The 18718-nt window shown below is 36.0% G+C and overlaps 1 protein-coding gene across 2 annotated transcripts; it reads right to left on the bottom strand.

The window, feature by feature from the left end:
• Positions 1-555: 555 nt before the first annotated feature.
• Positions 556-17494, bottom strand: PNISR (PNN interacting serine and arginine rich protein). Of its 2 annotated transcripts, XM_070932833.1 has the most exons (12): positions 17404-17494; positions 14190-14298; positions 12117-12302; positions 10056-10282; positions 6511-6697; positions 6023-6213; positions 5508-5642; positions 4849-4948; positions 4167-4220; positions 2814-2984; positions 1184-2294; positions 556-920 (listed from the first exon to the last, which is right to left on the bottom strand). In XM_070932833.1, the coding sequence occupies exons 2-12, from the start codon at positions 14275-14277 to the stop codon at positions 893-895; spliced, it is 2478 nt and encodes an 825-aa protein (XP_070788934.1). In that variant the 5' UTR covers positions 14278-14298; positions 17404-17494; the 3' UTR covers positions 556-892. The 2 variants fall into 2 exon arrangements, 1 of the variants encoding a protein (XP_070788934.1); XR_011599767.1 differs by lacking the exons at positions 556-920; positions 1184-2294 and having other exon boundaries at positions 2939-2984; positions 4167-4318.
• Between the last annotated feature and the right edge of the window lie 1224 nt (positions 17495-18718).

The following is an 18718-nucleotide window of genomic DNA, read 5'->3' as shown; positions in this document are numbered from 1 at the left end:
TGCTTAAGCCTACTTTCAACAACAAGATCTCTTTAGAATTTTCACCAAGCAAAAAACTGCTTACTTTAGCATTTTCTAAGATGTTATAAATAGCATTTTTATTTTGCAATCATCATCTTAGTTGGTAAGTTGTAAGATTGAACCTAGTTAAACTTCTTAACACGAGGTTATTTTAGTGACCTTTATGGTTATAATTATAATTACAGAAAGAGACTGAGTCAAAAGCAGTATTAACTTCTCCGATCATAGGAGGAAGAGTGTTGCAAAGCTATAAACTTGTTTCATGTAAGTTAAGTTACTTGAACTTACTATTTCTGTTTGGCTGTCTTGGTATGTCTTACAGTAATTATCCACATTTCATTCACACACAGTATGATGAAGCATACCATTAAAGTAAAACAAAAACCTTTGGGGTTTTTCCCAAACAGCTCTTTTATCAGAGAATTGACTCGGACTTATCCAAAGATGAAACCCTGAAATTAAACTACTATTAAGCATTTTACAAAGGAAAAATGCCTTGCAAATAAATATTTAAAATAAATAAAAATAGAAGAATTTAAACAAAAAAATGAACTAAAGAACTTTATTGACATCACAATACATTCAATAGCAATTTAGAACATTACAGCTGAAAGAGAATGACAAATTTCATAGCCTTAGGTAAGCACTACTGTTTTGAAAAATGTAAATACAAAGAATTCCTAGCAAGTACTTAACTCCGAGCAGTGTTTCCAAAAAAATACAGCTATTTACAGATCTTTTTGTTAAAAAAGGGGTCAGCTTCCATCTACATAGCCACAACTGTAGCCTCTATAATGAGCCTCTATAATGAGACAAGCCCTTAAAAACTCATGGAATTTTTAAATCATTATGACTAGTGTCATATCATTCCTCAGCGTTTACGACGAGGAGTCATTGATCTGAAAAATAAAGAAAAAGTGGGGAAAATTAAAGGGAAAAGAATCATAAAAAGCATACACTTTAGGCTTAATAACTATATTTCTTTTTTTTTTAAAGCGATCAAAGGTATCTCCCCATCCCACCAGAAGGATAATCTATGGAAATTAGTTTAATTTGCAAAATATTTATACATATATATATATATATGTTGCAGGCAAGCATGATGAAGAATTGAAATATAAAGAAATATATAAATCAAGCAAAATACTTAAAAGAATACTACCTTGATCGTGATTTAGACTTGTGTTTGCGGCTTGCCTTCTTACCAGACCTTTGAGATTTCTCCATGGACCGTGACCGACTATGCTTTGATTTCTTCGGCTTCTTTTCTTTGCTGCTGCCTCGCGACTCAGAACTGCTCCTTGTGCTAGATTCTGAACCTGAATGCTTTTTGCTCTCTTTGGTAGAACTTTTCTTGCTTTCCTGCCTAGAATCACGCCTTAACATTTTTGAAGACAAGGAATCACTGCGAGAGAAAGTTCTTTCGCTATCTCTTTTTCTTTTTAATCTCTCTTCATGATTCCCAGTTTTACTGTCTTTGTCTTCTTTTTTCTGTTTCTCCCTGCGCTTTTCCTGATCTCGGTCCCTCTCCCTGTTCTTTTTTTTATCTTTCTCTATGCTCCTACTGCGTTCCTTTTTTCTTTCTTGAATTTTGCTATCATGACTATGTTTGTGCCTGTTCCCGCTTATGCTCCTGTGCTGATCTTCACTTTTATGCCTATCTCGACTCCCACTACAAGTAGAATGGCTAGTAAGTCTATCTCTTGAGTGACTATCACTTCTACGTCTCTCCCAGTTTCGGTCATGGGAAGGACTATGATTTCGTCTCCTCTCCCTTCTTTCTATACTCTTGTGTCTACTAGATCTCTGTCTTTCTCTTACTTTACCCCTGCTCCTGCTCCTTTCTCTTCTATTTCTATGTGAATAGCTCCTACTTCTGCTACGCCTAACTTTAGGTGACCTACTGTGACTACGTCTTTTTTTTCTTTTGGGGGAGGAAGAATGTGTAGAGCTGCGACTGCTACCTGAACTACTACTATAAGATGAACTACTAGCTGTGCTGCTACTGCTGCTACTGCTGCTACTTCTGCTATTATTACTTGAACTAGCACTACTTGAACTTTTTGACCTACTCCTTCCTGCTCTCTCTTTTTCTTTAATCTCTTTTTTGGGTTCGATGTCTGGCGTTGTTTCTTTTGGAGACTTTTTCTTTTCACCAAATGCATCCTCCTCCTCAGCTTCTTTCACATCTTCTAGTGGTGAATTGCTGCCTTGCTCTTTACTGGCAAGTTCACTCATCTCTCTTGCAATTCTCTCATTTTGGAGCTTTTCTTCTGTAAAATATGTGCCAAGGAGAAACAGATCCCAAATCATACAAATAAAGTAGAACAGATATGTAACTATTTCTATTCTTCTGGCCAGTAACAATGTTAAGATAAAATGTGTTAGAATAGTAATTCTTCCACAATTGTTCCATGGCAGCAAAAATCACTGGATGACTCTCAGGAGAACATACAACAGACGCAGAAGAAACCATAACCTGATTTCCCACAATTAGTTTATCACAAGTTCAATAGCTTTGCTTAGGTATATAGTATCACATAATAAGTTAGACCTGTGCAGATCATCTGATTAGGTGGTTGTGAAAGGCCTCTTATGGATCTGTATCGCTAAGGTATAAAACAATTACATAGCATGGCAGGGCTATTTCAAGGCCTTATCTGTGCACGTGTGCACAAAAGAGGCTGCTGCCCTAAGTGCCTCATGAAATGCTACACAGAGTTAAGATATTAAGAGGTTAACATATCCTGATATAAGCATAAGAGTTCCTCTCCCTATGCATATATACATACCTTCCAGCTGTTTCTCTAGCAGTAGTTGCTGTTCTCTCTCCTTCCTCCAAAATGCTTCTTGTTTTTGCCTGATTCTGTGTCGTAGTTCCTCATCATCAGTATCAGATGACTCAGAGGCTCTGTCACTCCTCTCATCGTCACTGTCTCCTGATCCATAACCACCCAGTCCACCTGCGTGCATAAAGCCTAGTCTATCACGAGGAAAGATTAATCCTGGTTCTTAATATTTCTGCAGGGCAAAGAGGAGTGCATATTGCCCATCTTTCACTTCTTCACTGAAGAAGCCACTTATTCTGGAGGAAGTGCCAATGCTGGATGACTGGAGTGTTCAAGGCCCACACATCTGACCTGCTGTTCAGTATCGGTTTTACTTCATCCGGAATAGCTTGCCATGTTTTCCAGCAAGCAATCGCTAAGATTACATACTTTCTGCTCAATATGAGTGAAAAAGCTCTTTACAGAGCCAGTACCAAATGCTTAGAATACATCAGCAAGAAAATAGACTCTGAAGTGCAATGCCTAAGATCTGTCCTTCAAGATATCGTTACAGTGATTTCAGTCAGCTTCAATATCCAGGGCTTTAAAAAGTCCTAATGCCAATCAATTGTCTAGTGTTCAGAAAAGACTGTACATTAAAAAGGTACAGATATGCAATAGGAATGGACTTCTCTTCCCCCAAAAGATAGATCTGAAAAACTGGTAGAAAGTAATCTTGAGCATCTGGTTCAGAAGCATCTTTACTTTCTTTCCCAGGTTCTTAATTTTAAAATTATTTTCCAAATACATTTAAACTAACAAAAGAATTCATCATAGGGGTCAAAATAATATATTTATTTAATGTCACAATAATACGACAGCATTATCAATATTACACTGACATGCAAAGTTTTTACACAATCTATTACAACATAGGATGCAATTCTGAATTTCATATCCAGCATGTTCTAATATCAAGCACTAGCTATGAGAATTCAAAATATGCATTTTGTTGTGTGGGATTTTTGGCAAGACAAAGTAGTAGGTGTTATTGTGGGTTTTTTAAATTTAAACATACACTAACACAGTAAAGTTTAAAAAAATAATAATACAAATAATTCAAGTCCATTGTATTTTAGATACCATATTAGATATCTGGCCAAAAACACCCAACCTCCAACCTCAGGGAAGGCTTGCACAGAAAGAGTACTGGAGTTTTCACAGATTTCAGTATAACTTTTGTGAGATAAGTCCTAAATTACTTGATGCTTTCCTAATGCATATTGGATAGTTTCACTCTTGTTTCAATACATATTTAGGAATGCAAGCGACAGCTCTCCCCATTAAGTCCCTCTCAAAAATCAGGAACATACTTACCAAGTCCAGTGAGGGAAGCCAATGCACTGGACTGTGCCAGCTGTTTTGCAGGAGCTTTGTATCACATCAACAACAGGAACAACATGTTAACACAAATAGCCACGTTTTCATAGTCATGAGAGTCTATGGTATTGTTAAATCTACTACTATTGCTGTTTTGTGGAGGAGAGAAAAAACATTAAACACGTATCATCCATTGAAAGCCCAGTAATTTCTGGCCATGATAGTTTAGAAATTTAAACTGTAAATTAATAATAGATACAATTAAAAAGGCAGTTCTTTAGAGTAAGGCATTAACAGAGTAATACATTTTATCTGCAATCAGTATATTAATTAATTTATTCAAGAGCTATATGAAATAAGATTACTGTTTTTTTTTAAAAAAGCTGAATAGCAGGATCACAAAAACATTTAATTATACAAGTTTGACTTATAGTTTTTTTGCTCATCTAAATTTCAACTAGAAAATTCTATTTAAAAACTCAACACAATTTTTAAAAAGTTAAATTGAAAAAATATTTAACGCAGAACAACAATATATGATTACAAATGAATTTTTGGAACTTTACATTTAAATTATTTTAGGTACAGATATTATATATGAACATATGCTTATATACTTTAAACTATTACAAGACATGCACAAGGACAATTAATGAACCTATTAGAAGCCTAAACATACCTTTTATTGCTTTACGATGGACATCTTTAGCCACATAAAAAATTTCTTCATTGGTGACATCTAGTAGAATTTCTGTCAGCAACATTTTTGTCAGCAACATCTGAACAAATTTAAAGATAAACATTGATTCAGATGCTATTTTCAACTACCCCAATTCAAGGCATCTCACTTCTTGAAAAAAAAATAACAAAGGTATTTGCTAACAGTAAAAGAAACAGCATATTTATGCCAACTAGTTATATGGCATCCTATGCAAAACACCAAGTAAAAAATGTTCCACAGTAAACCCTCCTTGTAACAGTTCTCAGTTTAACACATTTTGATGCAACAGATGTATCAGCACACCAATAAAATTTAAATTTAGCAACGGTTGCTTGATGTCTCCATTAGAATAACTTGACTAAAGAATAGCAGCTTTTCTGAATATCTAAGGATGAAATCTTTAACTGATTTATTTCAATAACAATTAACAATCAAAAGAAACTTTCTTAAGTTAAGTTTAAATATATTTCTTTCAAATTACAAATTTATAATTAAATTTTATCAATTAAGTTAAAAAAATTAGAATTTAATACAAAATTGTTTTTTCTTAACTATGGCTCCTATTATATCAACAGTCAAATGTATGGCAAATACAATGATCCAAAAATGAATTGTACCATCTGATAATCCTTTTCTTCCTCTGTCATTTCTGGTTCACTCTGCTCCTCATGAGCAGTTGGAGATGGGCTTCTGGTGACTTTTCCACTACTTACAGCCTCTACGTTATCAAAATCCTCTTCTTCATCACTATCCTATAAAACAACAAGAAATGTAGCTCTTCAACAAGGAACTTTCATATTTCAAATGTTGACTATTCACACTGACAAAATCAAAAAAGATATCGATGCAAAAGGAAATGACAAAGTTAAGGTCTATTTTGCCCGATCAAGACTGCCTGACACGTCCCATCATTTTGCCAGAACAAAGCCAGTATTTTGGACAGGACCTTGCAATTAAAATTACCCATCTGCTTTAGAAGCCTGACAAATTAGGAAAAGTATGGACAAACTCCTGCCTGTGCTACCAACAGTTGGTAAAATACAACTTTATTTTCTAAAAAAAAAAAAAAATTAAAATGAAGCATTTTAAATATGCAAACTTGTACATACTGTACGGGAATTTTCTCACTTACAAATTTACTTTTCTGTGGTAACCGAGGTCCACCCTCTTCTCCTGGTTCTGTAATTTCCTTCTTTTCCTTTTTAGACAGTTGAGAACGCTGCTGTTCCATTCTCTCTTTTTCTAGCTTCTTCTGTTTTTCCCTTTCCATCTTCTCTAAGCCCTCACGAATCCAAGCAGGTAGCGTTCTACGTTTAACAGCATCTACAGCATCATAAAATAAATTACTTAATAAATGCATACTTTCTGAGCCCTATCAGGGTTTTTAAAAGTTAACAGTCTTTAATAAGTTTTATAATTCTTTCCATGGGCCATATCGGAGAACATTGGTTAGGCTGTAGCTGAAGGTCCATAAGTTGTTCTATTTAAGATGAAGCACAGATAAGTGAAATTAAGTACAGTATGCATAACTGTTACAAGCCGTGAAACTCCGCAACCAACAACTTGTATTTTCAAAATGTGTGCATCACATACATTAAACTAAATATGGTGAAGACATACCAATTTGAGGGGGTTCCTGTTTCACGGGCAATGTGATCGGTGATCGCTGGCGATCTCTAAATGCTGGCCTTTCCCTTCTATTTGGAGGAGGCGCAGGAGGTGCTGGAGGTCCTGGGGGCCCTGGCGGTCCAGGCTGCCAGTAAGGTGGATGAAACCCACCTTGAGGTGGACCAAAAGTGGTCCCATGCTGAAAAAGTAATGAAGTTCATTTTTCTTTAACTCAATGCTACAGATTCCCCTAACAGTTTCTCAGTAAAAAGGTGAAATGGAAAAGAAAAGAAAAGAAAAGAAAAGAAAAGAAAAGAAAAGAAAAGAAAAGAAAAGAAAAGAAAAGAAAAGAAAAGAAAAGAAAAGAAAAGAAAAGAAAAGAAAAAAGAGGAAAGAAAAGAAAAAAGAAGAAAGAAAAGAAAAAAGAGGAAAGGATAGGAAAAGAAAAGAGGAAAGGGAAAGGGAAAGGGAAAGGGAAAGGGAAAGGGAAAGGGAAAGGGAAAGGGAAGGAAAGGAAAGGAAAGGAAAGGAAAGGAAAGGAAAGGAAAGGAAAGGAAAGGAAAGGAAAGGAAAGGAAGGGAAGGGAAGGGAAGGGAAGGGAAGGGAAGGGAAGGGAAGGGAAGGGAAGGGAAGGGAAGGGAAGGAAAGGAAAGGAAAAGGAAAGGAAAGGAAAGGAAAGGAAAGGAAAGGAAAAGGAAAGGAAAGGAAAGGAAAGGAAAGGAAAGGAAAGGAAAGGAAGGGAAAGGAAAGGAAAGGAAAGGAAAGGAAAGGAAAGGAAAGGAAAGGAAAGGAAAGGAAAGGAAAGGAAAGGAAAGGAAAGGAAAGGAAAGGAAAGGAAAAAGAAAAGGACTTGATCTCTGTATAGAATATTTTTTGTTTCTACTAGTGAGTCCGGAGTACTTTAGGGAGAACGCAAAGGTTAATGAACCAAAAAAGGGATTTTTACCATTTAAAAAGTAATTTTGTAAAAGAGAAGCCCTTGCTGTATTACATTATGACATTAGAAAGTTTTAAAAACAATGGAGCTGGAATCTTCCATTGAGGAAATAGAGACCCAAGAGATCTATAGGAACATACATTATTTTTTATTTTATTGGGGGCTTGGCATTTATTTATAGGTCATCAGAATATACCAAACATTCTTATTTTTCTGAAGTAATTTTGACAGGCAAAGGGAATTAAATCACGTGTTCTTTTAACTAGCTTATGATACTGTATGGTTTTTCTATTATATAAATGAATTATCATGCATATGCAAGTGAACAAATCTAATTAATTTATTAGGTCAAATTTTCATGATCAATTCTCACTTCTTAAGCAAAAATTGACATATTTTATTTAAGTAAGTTTAGCATCAGTTGTCAAATACTCAATTTACAATGCTGGTCATTAAAAGCATGGTGTACATGCACATTGGTTTTTTCCTTTTAATGAAAAATAATTATAAGAAAACTGCCCATACTGTTTTTAAAGGATTTATACAATCAAGCAATTTTTGTCTTTTTTTAAAGTATTTGCATATTACTGAAATCTGAGTATAATCATTTTTCAGAGTATGTTTGAGGAGGGAACATGCATTCTTTTAAAACATTTATCACGATTTCAGGAAATAAAATTTACTCATTATCAGAAATAAAACCATCTAATGTTTTCCTAATGCTTTGGGATTTTCTTTTATATGTTTTAAGTGCTATCAGCTCTTCAGGAAATGTGGATTTAAGAAATGAATTCATTTCAGTTGCGGGGTGTGATGCTAGTTCGCCTCCTCGTGGTGCACCCTGGATAGCACAGTAGTGTGAACCAAATGTCTAGCAACAACTGGCAGCCAGACTACATTGAAGAATTGGCAGTTAACGACAGTTGGCAGCCAGACATCTTTGTAGAACTCCTGGCTCTCTCTCTATATGGCAACAGATTAAAATCTACTGCTGCCTGCCTGTCTTGAGCCCCATTGCACCACCAGCTCTACAAAGGCAGGAAGCCTTGCTGAAGGAGTACAACAAAATTATCTAACAACTTTGACATCAACACACAGTGGAAAGCCAAATGGACTGCTGAATGCCCAGATACAGGCAGTTACATAGATGACCCTACACAAAAGATGCCACGTTTTGACCTTTCTCGCCAGCTTTGGTCAACTCTGAACAGGATCCGTGACTGTGGTGCTCCTCGACAAAATATTCATCACATTGGGTGGTCTGGTTATTAACATTTCAACTGCTATAAGTCTATATATTTGCCATACACTAAATAAATAATAAATTTCAGTTGCATGTTGTTACTGTTAAAAGAAAAGCTGCTACAGAAAGCTAGTGAATCATTTCATTGTTCTACCTTCCCTAAATTATATCTACCAGTAATTGTTAGACAGTGATAGTTAGACAGTTAGATAGCCTTCATCAATTGTGTCTTCAATCTCAGTTCCATTACTACATCAATGTGGGTCTATGGGATGGGATACACTTTATTCAAAACTTCAGATGACCAATCTACCAAATAAATTATAGTTTGCAATTTTTAATGAACTATATAAGGACATAAAAAGTTAACTTATTATGAACAATCTCTTCATTTACTTTGTAAATATCTATGAAATGTAACACCAAATTTTAGTATAGCACTAACCATTAACTGAGAAAAATGTAGCTATACCTTGTGCTCCTGAAACAATACACTTAATGCTGTCTAAGTCGTACCAAGGATTCCATTCATAGATATAACATCCAGAAACATGCAGATAACAAATGTGCAGAAATTCTCGTGCCCCACCCTCCTTTCAATCTAGAGACTAATTCTGTTTTCACCAAAATGAATGAGAATGCCTAGGTATATAAAATGTTTTTTATGCATGTTTTTTAACTAGCTAGCCCAAAACAGATGAACTAAATAAAATTGTATTCTACGACTTAACTCCAATTTCAGAGTGGCTAAAGGTGTATGCATCGTGATTCTATACAATATTTACCTTTATGTTAATCTTTATATTCTTTATACATAATTTATTTACAAAACTATTATTTATCCAGAGAATTAATAGGGAGAATCTCAACATATTTTCAGGCTTATTTTCTTAGTTTTAGTAATAAGTAATTAATCTCATCCATGTGATGTTAATATTTTTCTCCTTTACAAAACATGAATCTGTTTTATATAAACACAGCTATCCCATATACTTTTTGATATATAAATATCACGTGGGGAGTTTAAAAGCAAAACAAAAACAAAAAAAGACCCCTCCCAAACAAAACTTAGTAAAAATTATAAAAGCAGATAAAAGTATCATGTAAATAAAATTTACATTTGCCAGCAGCTGAACTTTCTCAGACCTTTCATAAGTGATCCCAAACAGAACACATCACACTAATCCAGTGTAGCTCAATTTATGTACAGTATCCTAACCAATCTGATAAAGAATACAGTTGGTAGAACAATTAATTGAGCTGGGTAAATGTTTGTAACAAATCTATTTTAATAAACAAGTAAACTCTGTTGAAATCTGCTTTAGAGCAATGCTGCCGGAACTCCACATGCTTATATTAAAATAACAAATGTTTCACCTGATAGTCAAACTGGTTCACTGGCCCCATTGCAAAGTTATCAGGTGGTGGTCCCCCAAAGTTGTGATTATTTTGATTAAATATATGCCTGTTGTCAGGGGCAAATTCCCCACTGTCCTGACTGTTACTGTCTTCAGATGGAGGAACAATATCCATTGATCCGGGGGCTGGAGGAATCCATGGCTGTTCTGGAGGCGGATGAGGCGGCTGGTGGGGTATGTTCCATTCTGTTTTGATGTCATAACAAAAAATGTTAATAATAATTTTAATCAGTGTTTAATCAGGCTGTATTGATTTTTATAATGAAGGGTGTATCATTAAACATTTTCGGTTTCCATTTTTGCATGAATCCAAACTATGTTTAGTAGTCCTTTGTATGAACAGTATTTAAGCAAATCACAACATCTATTACAGGGAAAGTCTATATTATATCAGCTAATTTTTCCAACTCAATCTGGCCTTTCAGATCTGAAATGCAATTTCTAAGGATAGAGATAAGAATAATCTCCATCATCAAAGAAAATATTGATGTCAAATAAAATGGATGTGAACTACAAAAGCTATGTAATAATACATAATAATAATATTAGTGTTTAAGTTGCCACAAAACTCTTGTTTATGTTGGCTAAACTAACACAGTATTCCTCTGGAGAATAATAATTTATGTCAGCATCTCCAGCTATGGTGAATTATCACTTTCAGCATCCTCAGTGCATATAACCAATGGCAATTCTGGATATGGCTGACAAAGAAGTAGTTCAATGAATCTGGAGAGCACTTTCTAGGGATCAACTTTAGTTGAAAAAAGAGGCCCAAAAGAATGTCATTTTTGTAGAAATTGGTTATCTCACACAGCAGAAATTGATGACTTTATGTATGGTACTCCATGTTTCTGAAGTCCAACTCACAAGAGTCCTAGCAAGTATAGTAAAATAATGGATATCAGAAATTGAAGTTCAATTATATTTGTGAAGCCACAATTCTTTCATCTATGTTACAGAATATGGACATATTTAAAATTTTAAAGTAGTAAGACCAGCTGCAACAACATCACAATATTTAAAATAAATATTTTGTCTTCTTCTAGTGAACACTTTGAAAAACCTGTTCTATAATTAGTACAATTAATCCCAAAATGGCAAAAAGTCAGGAAGAATAATATTGAATGCCAAGATGTCAACACACATACACACACAAACAGCCCAAAGAGAACAAGCCCAGTTTTTGCAAATTCGTTAAAAGGCATGCAGGTATTTGTATAAGATAAACATGACAATGTGTAACTTGTCTGAAACAAGAACTATGGCTGACCCAATGAAAAATTTCCTCACATCTGTGTCCAACATAAATTGATATTACCCCTCAATTGAAGATGAACTGTTCTTTAAAATACTATTGTCTAAAAATGTATTTTTAAAAATTGATTCAATTGCTTATTGCAACCTTTTTACAGTACATATATTCCTTTATCAATGGTAATTTCTGCTATAAATTTCTGTTAAATTCAAAAACCAATGAATATTCTTTACTTTCACTCAGCAAGTTAATTTGTTTTTTGTTTTTTTATTCAAGCAGCAGAAACTGTTTCAATAAAAACTATTCTAAAATGCTTTGGGGAGCTAGCATTGAACCGAATAAAATTGTTGGGGAACTATGGGAATAACTCTGTCCTGTTAGTTTATTGTTAGCCCTTTTCAATGTTTATGCCTGTCTAAGCAACTCTGAATTTATGTAATCTTTCTAATAATTTAAAGTATAATCACATTACAAAGCTTGATTTTCAAAGTATCTGCAGATTATTTTTTGATCACAATCTGAATCAATATATGAAGTCTGAGGCAGAGAAATCCATAAGATATCATATATCTCCATAAGCAACAATTATTTGGAAGAATCAATGCTTCTTGTCCTTACCAGAAAAGAAATTTTGTCCTAACTCAATTCTGGCCAGTATTGATAAGAATTTTGCAAACTAAATCAGATTTAATTTGTAGTAGTGCTCTTGTAAGAATTGTATCCACAACTAGGAAGAGTGGGGGGGGAGGAGGACCAACAACATACCTGGCTGCCACATCCTGTTGAAATTTGGATCATTCTGAAAATTACCATGGTTGTTTGGACCAGGTTCCATTCCTGTCATCTCCTGGCCATTTGGCATCATTCCTTGCTGTTCTACCACACCCTGCTGTCCCGATGCTTCCCGCTGAGCAATCCATGCCTGAGCTAATGCAGCCCAGTCAATTTGGCCTAGAAACAGAATTAGATTTTCAATATATAGATTTCCACAACACAATCAAGAATTGAATTTTATTCATACTCCAATCCTCCATTTAAAAAATCTGCATCATTTATGACTATATTTCGGAGGCCTCTAAACATTGATACCACACCCCATACAGCAATTCTCCACTGACCTACTGAGAAATTTGAGCTTTCCTGAATTAAGAACTTATTACTGAAAAAATATGCAAAGCTTTACAACTCAATCCTGAACATGGGCCAGTTTCAGTGCGTTTTAAAAATTTAAGTACCTATCTGAACATTGATATAAACTGATATCCCATGAGAGTGAATGAATGAGAGAGATCAAGAGAGATCACTGAAATAGATGTGCCTTTTCTTCTTACTCTTCTACAAAACACTACTTCTGAAAGAAATAATTGTAATATTCAGGCAGAGTATTGGTTTGTTGCAACAATGTAACAATTAACAGAACTGGAACACTGGCCTCAAGTTAGAACATCCAGATCTGCCGGATATGATGAATATATAGACAATTTGTTCTTTTCTACTTTCTTGTTTTATAAAAGAATAAAAAGCTATTAACAACCTAACAGAAAAATAGCATGAACATACAAAGGAAAAGGCATGCATGTAGCTTGTTTGGATAAAATAAAGCATATTATAAAGAAAAAAGTAGAGATCCCACCACTTGCAAGTGGATGGGCCCAACATTTCTTATGAGTATGGGGATTTTAAATAGCAAAATGGGTGACTTAAGCTTCTCGAGGTGCACCTTTTTGCCCCTTAACCCTATCACCAATAAATAAAAGGGCAAAAAAGAGGAACCTCCAATTCCAGTGATGTGACATAACATTATTGAATATATTCTTTCCAAGTCTCAGAAGTCAAGTTAGTAAAGCTCCTGCCACAAGAAAGTTGCCCACCTCATCTTAAAGGAGAAGCTCATTTACTTTTCGCCATCAAACTTCTCTTAATGTAATCTTAACGTACACACCTCCACTAAAAATCCAAACATCAAAATGAACATAATGAACTATGAAAACAAAAAATGAATCTTTGAGAAAGGTGGATTTGTTCCAACAGTGTAACTAAAAACCTCCTCTGGGTTCAGTCTGCACCTCCCTGAGGGAGGTACACCTCACTTTTTGAACAACCCTGTCTTAAAGGGGTAAGGATCAAAGAGCAAGAAACTCTTTTAACCAGCTTATCCCTGTATTATTTTACATATTACTGTTGAAGGATAAGCATGCATTTGGGCAAAATACTGAACAATTTAAAATTTGTTTGAGGGCTGCACTATAAAATGAAGAATACCTCAAATTTGAAAGAGAAAAGTGTTTAGAAAGTCTACAATACAATGTATTTTGAAAATATGGTTTTTGAGAACCACCAGAACTTCCAATATGCATAAGATTCAAAAGATTTATAGTCTCAAATAGTCTTTCTGTATTTGTCAGTATTGTTACATATATATAGCTGACTTAGATATTATAATAGTTCAAAACACCTTCATTGTATATTAGCGAGTTGCAAAATGCTCACTGGAAGAAGATGTTGTTTAAGAATTTCAATAAAGGCATACTGGAATAGAGAATAAATCATTAGCTCAGCACATATTGCTGCTTACCAGCATTTTCTCCTAATCACTTAAGAGTCTGAAGGAGTTCTTACAAGCAATATAGAAGCAACCTGTAACAACTTTCAAAAGATTGTAAACACTAAAGAATAGTTTGTTGGGTTTTGATCTAACAGGTTATATTTGTCTGTGTGAACTCATCACTAGCAATCTTTTCTATGTGAATGAGAGAGTAACATTCTAACCCAGTTTATAAATTGTGGATTAATATCTTAACTTTAATGCTGAAGCCACAATCACAGCTATTTACTTACTTGGATCTTGCTGATGCTGAAATGACTGCATCCATTGTTGCTGATTCAAAGGCCACTGTTGCCAAGGCTGCCCACCTTGATCCCACATCTTTAATTATTTATATGTTCTCTATTGGAGCAAAAATAACATTTCAAATTTGAGTACAAGCTTCACTTTAAGCCATTCAACTGTGTACAGTGATATCCAACCTTTTCCAAACTACCCATTCAAAGCTATCTGAACCTTGTTCCAAAGGATTTTTAAAATGATATTCTTGTGATCAAAACATTCCACAGAAACTATATAGGATTTCTCTGAAATTTGCAACATCATATTTATTTTATAATTTCACATATTCCCCATTATCTTTTAAAATCATATTCAAATTGCCTAATTTTCTTGGTTCCATCACAGTAATTTTATCATGGAATTCAGACTCTATTTGATTGTAAGGCATATTTGTTGAGCACGTCTAATTATCAAAATACTACTTTATGCCAGAATTTGCTCAAATCTGTGAATAAAGCTTTGGTGGATAGTGTTTCAACATCCAGAAGAATCAAGAACAATCCTACAACTCCTAAAAGACAAAACATAGTTGCAATGTCACAATGCCAGTATTAATGATTTTGTCCTCTCCCTATTGGTGGCATGCACTTTCTCTATGTATTTTTGCAGCAAACCTAGGACTCACCTAAAATATGCAAAAAAAAAATATTATAACTTAATAGCCACAACATGCACATTACTAGATGCCTACAACTTTAAAATGTGTAACTTCCTGCTTCCACTTTCCATTTTTATGGAAGATAAGATCAAATTTGGATGCAATAGACAACATTTGGGCCTGCACACCTCCCTGAAATAATGCGAGAAAATATGTTAAATCAAGATTTTATGCTTCAGGAAAGTTCAGAAATGGGCAGGTTAATGGGAAAATCAGTAACAGCAGAAAGTGCTGGGAAAATTGAAGTAGCTGAAGTACAAAATTCTTCAGATGAAGAGAAAATCTTCAAACATTTAAGCAAGAACACACATTCCATGAAATATAGCCAGTTCTAGCTGTTTTTTGTCTATAAAGAAATTACTTTTCTTTATTGGTCCAACTGATCACACTGGCACACAAGACATTATAAGCTAAGAATAGGACAAAAAATCATGCTGATGATGTTACCTAGTCTGATAATGAAACGTTCAGAAACTAAATTGAAACAAGTTTGGGAGAGTAAACCACTGACAAAATAATACTGAGTATATAATAAGCATGCAAGAAAGAATCCCTTAGTTCATGCTATTTTCATTTATGATATTTCTCTTAGCCACTGATTCAACATATCACAATGTTTCTTTACAAAAAAATAACAACTTAATATAAAACACCTTCAGTTTACTGAACATTGAGTTGAAGTATGGTAAATAAAGTTTGTAAGCTCAAAAACTTCTTAAGCACCACATACATATTTTCCTAACATAGTACAATCAGAAAACTTGAAAAATAATGACAGATTCATGCAAAACCATCAATGAATCTAAAACAAATATAGGTAGTCCTTGAATTACAACAGTTCATTTAGTGACCGTTTGAAGTTACAACAGCTATGAAAAAAAGTGATATGACCATTTTTCACACTTAGAAACTGTTGCAAGCATCCCCATGGTCATGTGATCAAAATTTGAATGCTTGGCAACTGGTTCATATTTATGACAGTTGCAGCATCCCGTGGTCGGTGCACATCTTTTGCAACCTTCTGACAAGCAAAGTCAATGGGGAAGCCAGATTCACTTAACTAACTGTGTTACTAACTTAACAACTGCAGGGATTCACTTAACTGTGGCAAGAAAGGTCATAAAATGGGGCAAAATTCACTTAACAAATGTCTTGTTTGGCAACAGAAATTTTGAGTTCAAATATGGTAATTTCTGATTTCGTTTAGAAATTGAAAGTTAAAAAATAGTGCCCTCCGCCACAGATGAGTATTCCTATTTTAAGAACATATTCTGAGAAATGTACAGTCTGAAATGTGATATGAAAATGGCATTACATTACTAAGTTAGGAATATGACATGTCTGCACCAATACATCTAATTATGCTGCTTTTGTTTACACCACCACCACCATTTCTGAAAGTAAATTGACCAGGGTTATTTATTCCACTAAAATGACAAATCTCTGTTAGTCACCTGCAGCCCACAAGGAAAAACAGGGGGACCTAATCTAGAGACAAGCAAAGGAATGGTTGTTTACAACTTAGCTTGCGCTTCTCATCAGAGTTGCTTTTGTTCCCTTTCCTACAACCGAAGTGAGGTTATCATTTTTTTCAGCCGTCATGGGTTGGATTCCCTGAACTGGGGCAGACAAAGTTCCACTCTACATTTTGAAACCAAAATCCAGACCCAGAGCAGTTCTAGCGTTTCATATCAATGTCCCATGAAGTTGGGCAAACTACTTCCAATAGTTGTCAACCTGGATTTCGGGTACTATTTTAATCATTTGTGGACAGGGGGATCCTATTAAAACTGGAAAAAGCCGCCTTCTGAATAAACACCCATAGGGTGAGACTAACCACATCAGAATATATATATTAAGTACAAGTTCTTTTTTCCATTGTGAGACACACACACACACACACACCTTTCACTCATCTCCTAGCTATCAGCTATCGCGCACAAGGTCGGCCCAGCATGTTTACAACACAATGTGAGCGCGCGCCTGGCTCCTGGCCTTCTCACGTGGCAACCATGGCAACAGAACTAAAACGTCGCCCCAAGTGTCAATCCAGGCTATTTATCCCGTTGAGATTAGGGGGCCTCAACGCACGCGCACATAAAGCTCGTAACGAGCCCAACCTCAGCCCGCCGCCTGGATAGTCCAGCAAGATCAGGGCGCATGCGCACAACGGGGTCGGGTTTTTTTTCCCCCCTTCTCTCCCCGCCTTCCCCGCCCCTCCCCCCTCCCCCCCGCCGCCCGGTTACGACTACCGCGAATGCGCCTGTTAGGAAACGATCGGCCATCCCGGAGAAGCGAAGTAGACTAGCGCCCCCCCCCCTCGGGTTCTTAATCCGAACCCAGAGCACCAGCCTTGCATCTTCTTCCCCACCCCCTTTGCCTCGCCGCAGCGAGCTCCGCCTGTTCGGAATTCAGCGCCGAATCCAAATAGTGGTGGAAGGATAATCAACTCTCCGGCCGGCTTCCGCCTGTTCTCAAACGCAGCCGCTACGCAGGCAGTTACTCACCCCGCCCGCGCCTTCTGCGCTGACCGGTAACACTCGCAGCGCTTCGGCTGCCCCGTCTCTCCGGTTAGCTTTGCGTTAACCACACAAAATGGCGCCCGCTGTCACTCACCCGGAACAGCAAGTTTACGTCACTGCAACCCGGCGGAGAAAAGCCTGCCCTTTGAGTCTATCCGCCATCTTAAGTCAGGGCGGAGGGACATCTGGAGGGGAAGGGTTCCAACTGCTCCTCTAACGTTGGCAGCAGCTGATGGGAGTGATACTACAAACGTCTGGGAAACTTACTCAGCCATGGCATTAGAATCTCCGAGGAATCTTTTTCAACTGTCAGTTTTATGGTCACTATTTTTTTTTTGTTTGCCAACAAGTGAAACTATCGCGCAAGCGCCTGGGTGAAAGTGTTCTCTGCGCGCCATTTTTACTAAGGACGTGGAGCTGCTTATTGACGCATGCGCAACACTTCCTTTAGCGTTTCAGTCAGCACCGTCGAAATTGCGGTTGCTTGTTTGATTTTGACCTGGGCTATGGTTTTCCTCGCTTTTAAAACGAGTTAAATAACGGCTGCAAAAATCTGCACATCCTCTATTTAGCAAGCAAAGAGACTGGTTTTTGTTGCCATCTTCTGATCGTCCGAATTTTAGTAGCTCTAAGCACTTAAGAGTTGTGTAAATATTAGAGACTAGATGAGGTTTTTTTAAAGACACAGCGAGGCTTAACTTCCAAAAAAACGGGCATCGCGTGAAAAATATATCTATTTTAGTTTACCTTTAATTAATACATTTTCTCTCCTTGAGAAACGAGCTGTATACTTGAAACTTACTTAGAATAACTTTATTGTCACTTTAAATCAGTGGTTCCCAAGGTGGGGCCATTTTATTTTTAATGGGGGCAATTGAAACCTTATTTAAACCAAGTTAATGGCCTTTTAGGCTTGAGTAGGAGTTCACTTTTTGAATAGTAAGACATATATGTGGGGTGGGGGGCATCAGGATTTTAGAGATGCTTAGGTGGGGCATGGCCAAAAAAAAGTTGGGAACCACTTCTTTAAATGTACACTAATCAGTATACATCAAAATGAAATTTCATTGCATACAGCTCTCAGAAGGGTCACCACCTCCAATATACACTACATAAACATGACAAATATACCCACATACCCACATATATGACAGAGAAACAACAGTCTTACCATCCAAATAATCTTTCTATCTGACATTTTGGTCTATTTGCAGTAACATTTTAGGATGCTTTAGCATTTAAAAGAGTAAAGATACGACAATGGAATAATTTTGTGAACAACAGAATTATCAAACTCAAA

The sequence above is a fragment of the Pituophis catenifer genome, unplaced genomic scaffold (assembly GCF_029215685.1).
Source record: "Pituophis catenifer annectens isolate HBS135680 unplaced genomic scaffold, rPitCat1.0.hap2 SCAF_1, whole genome shotgun sequence".
Classification (NCBI taxonomy): domain Eukaryota; kingdom Metazoa; phylum Chordata; class Lepidosauria; order Squamata; family Colubridae; genus Pituophis; species Pituophis catenifer.
Note: the sequence above shows the minus strand (reverse complement) of the source record. Positions and strands in the feature narration are given on the sequence as shown.

Bases quoted from the DNA above. Each gene is read 5' to 3' on its own strand.
- PNISR (XM_070932833.1), bottom strand. From the start codon at position 14,277: ATGTGGGATCAAGGTGGGCAGCCTTGGCAACAGTGGCCTTTGAATCAG. The intron at 6,698-10,055 runs GTGAAACATTTG...TTACTTTTTCAG, and splicing joins TGAACCAGTTTGACTATCAG to CATGGGACCACTTTTGGTCC. The intron at 2,985-4,166 runs GTAAGTATGTTC...TTATGCACGCAG, and splicing joins GGCTTCCCTCACTGGACTTG to GTGGACTGGGTGGTTATGGA.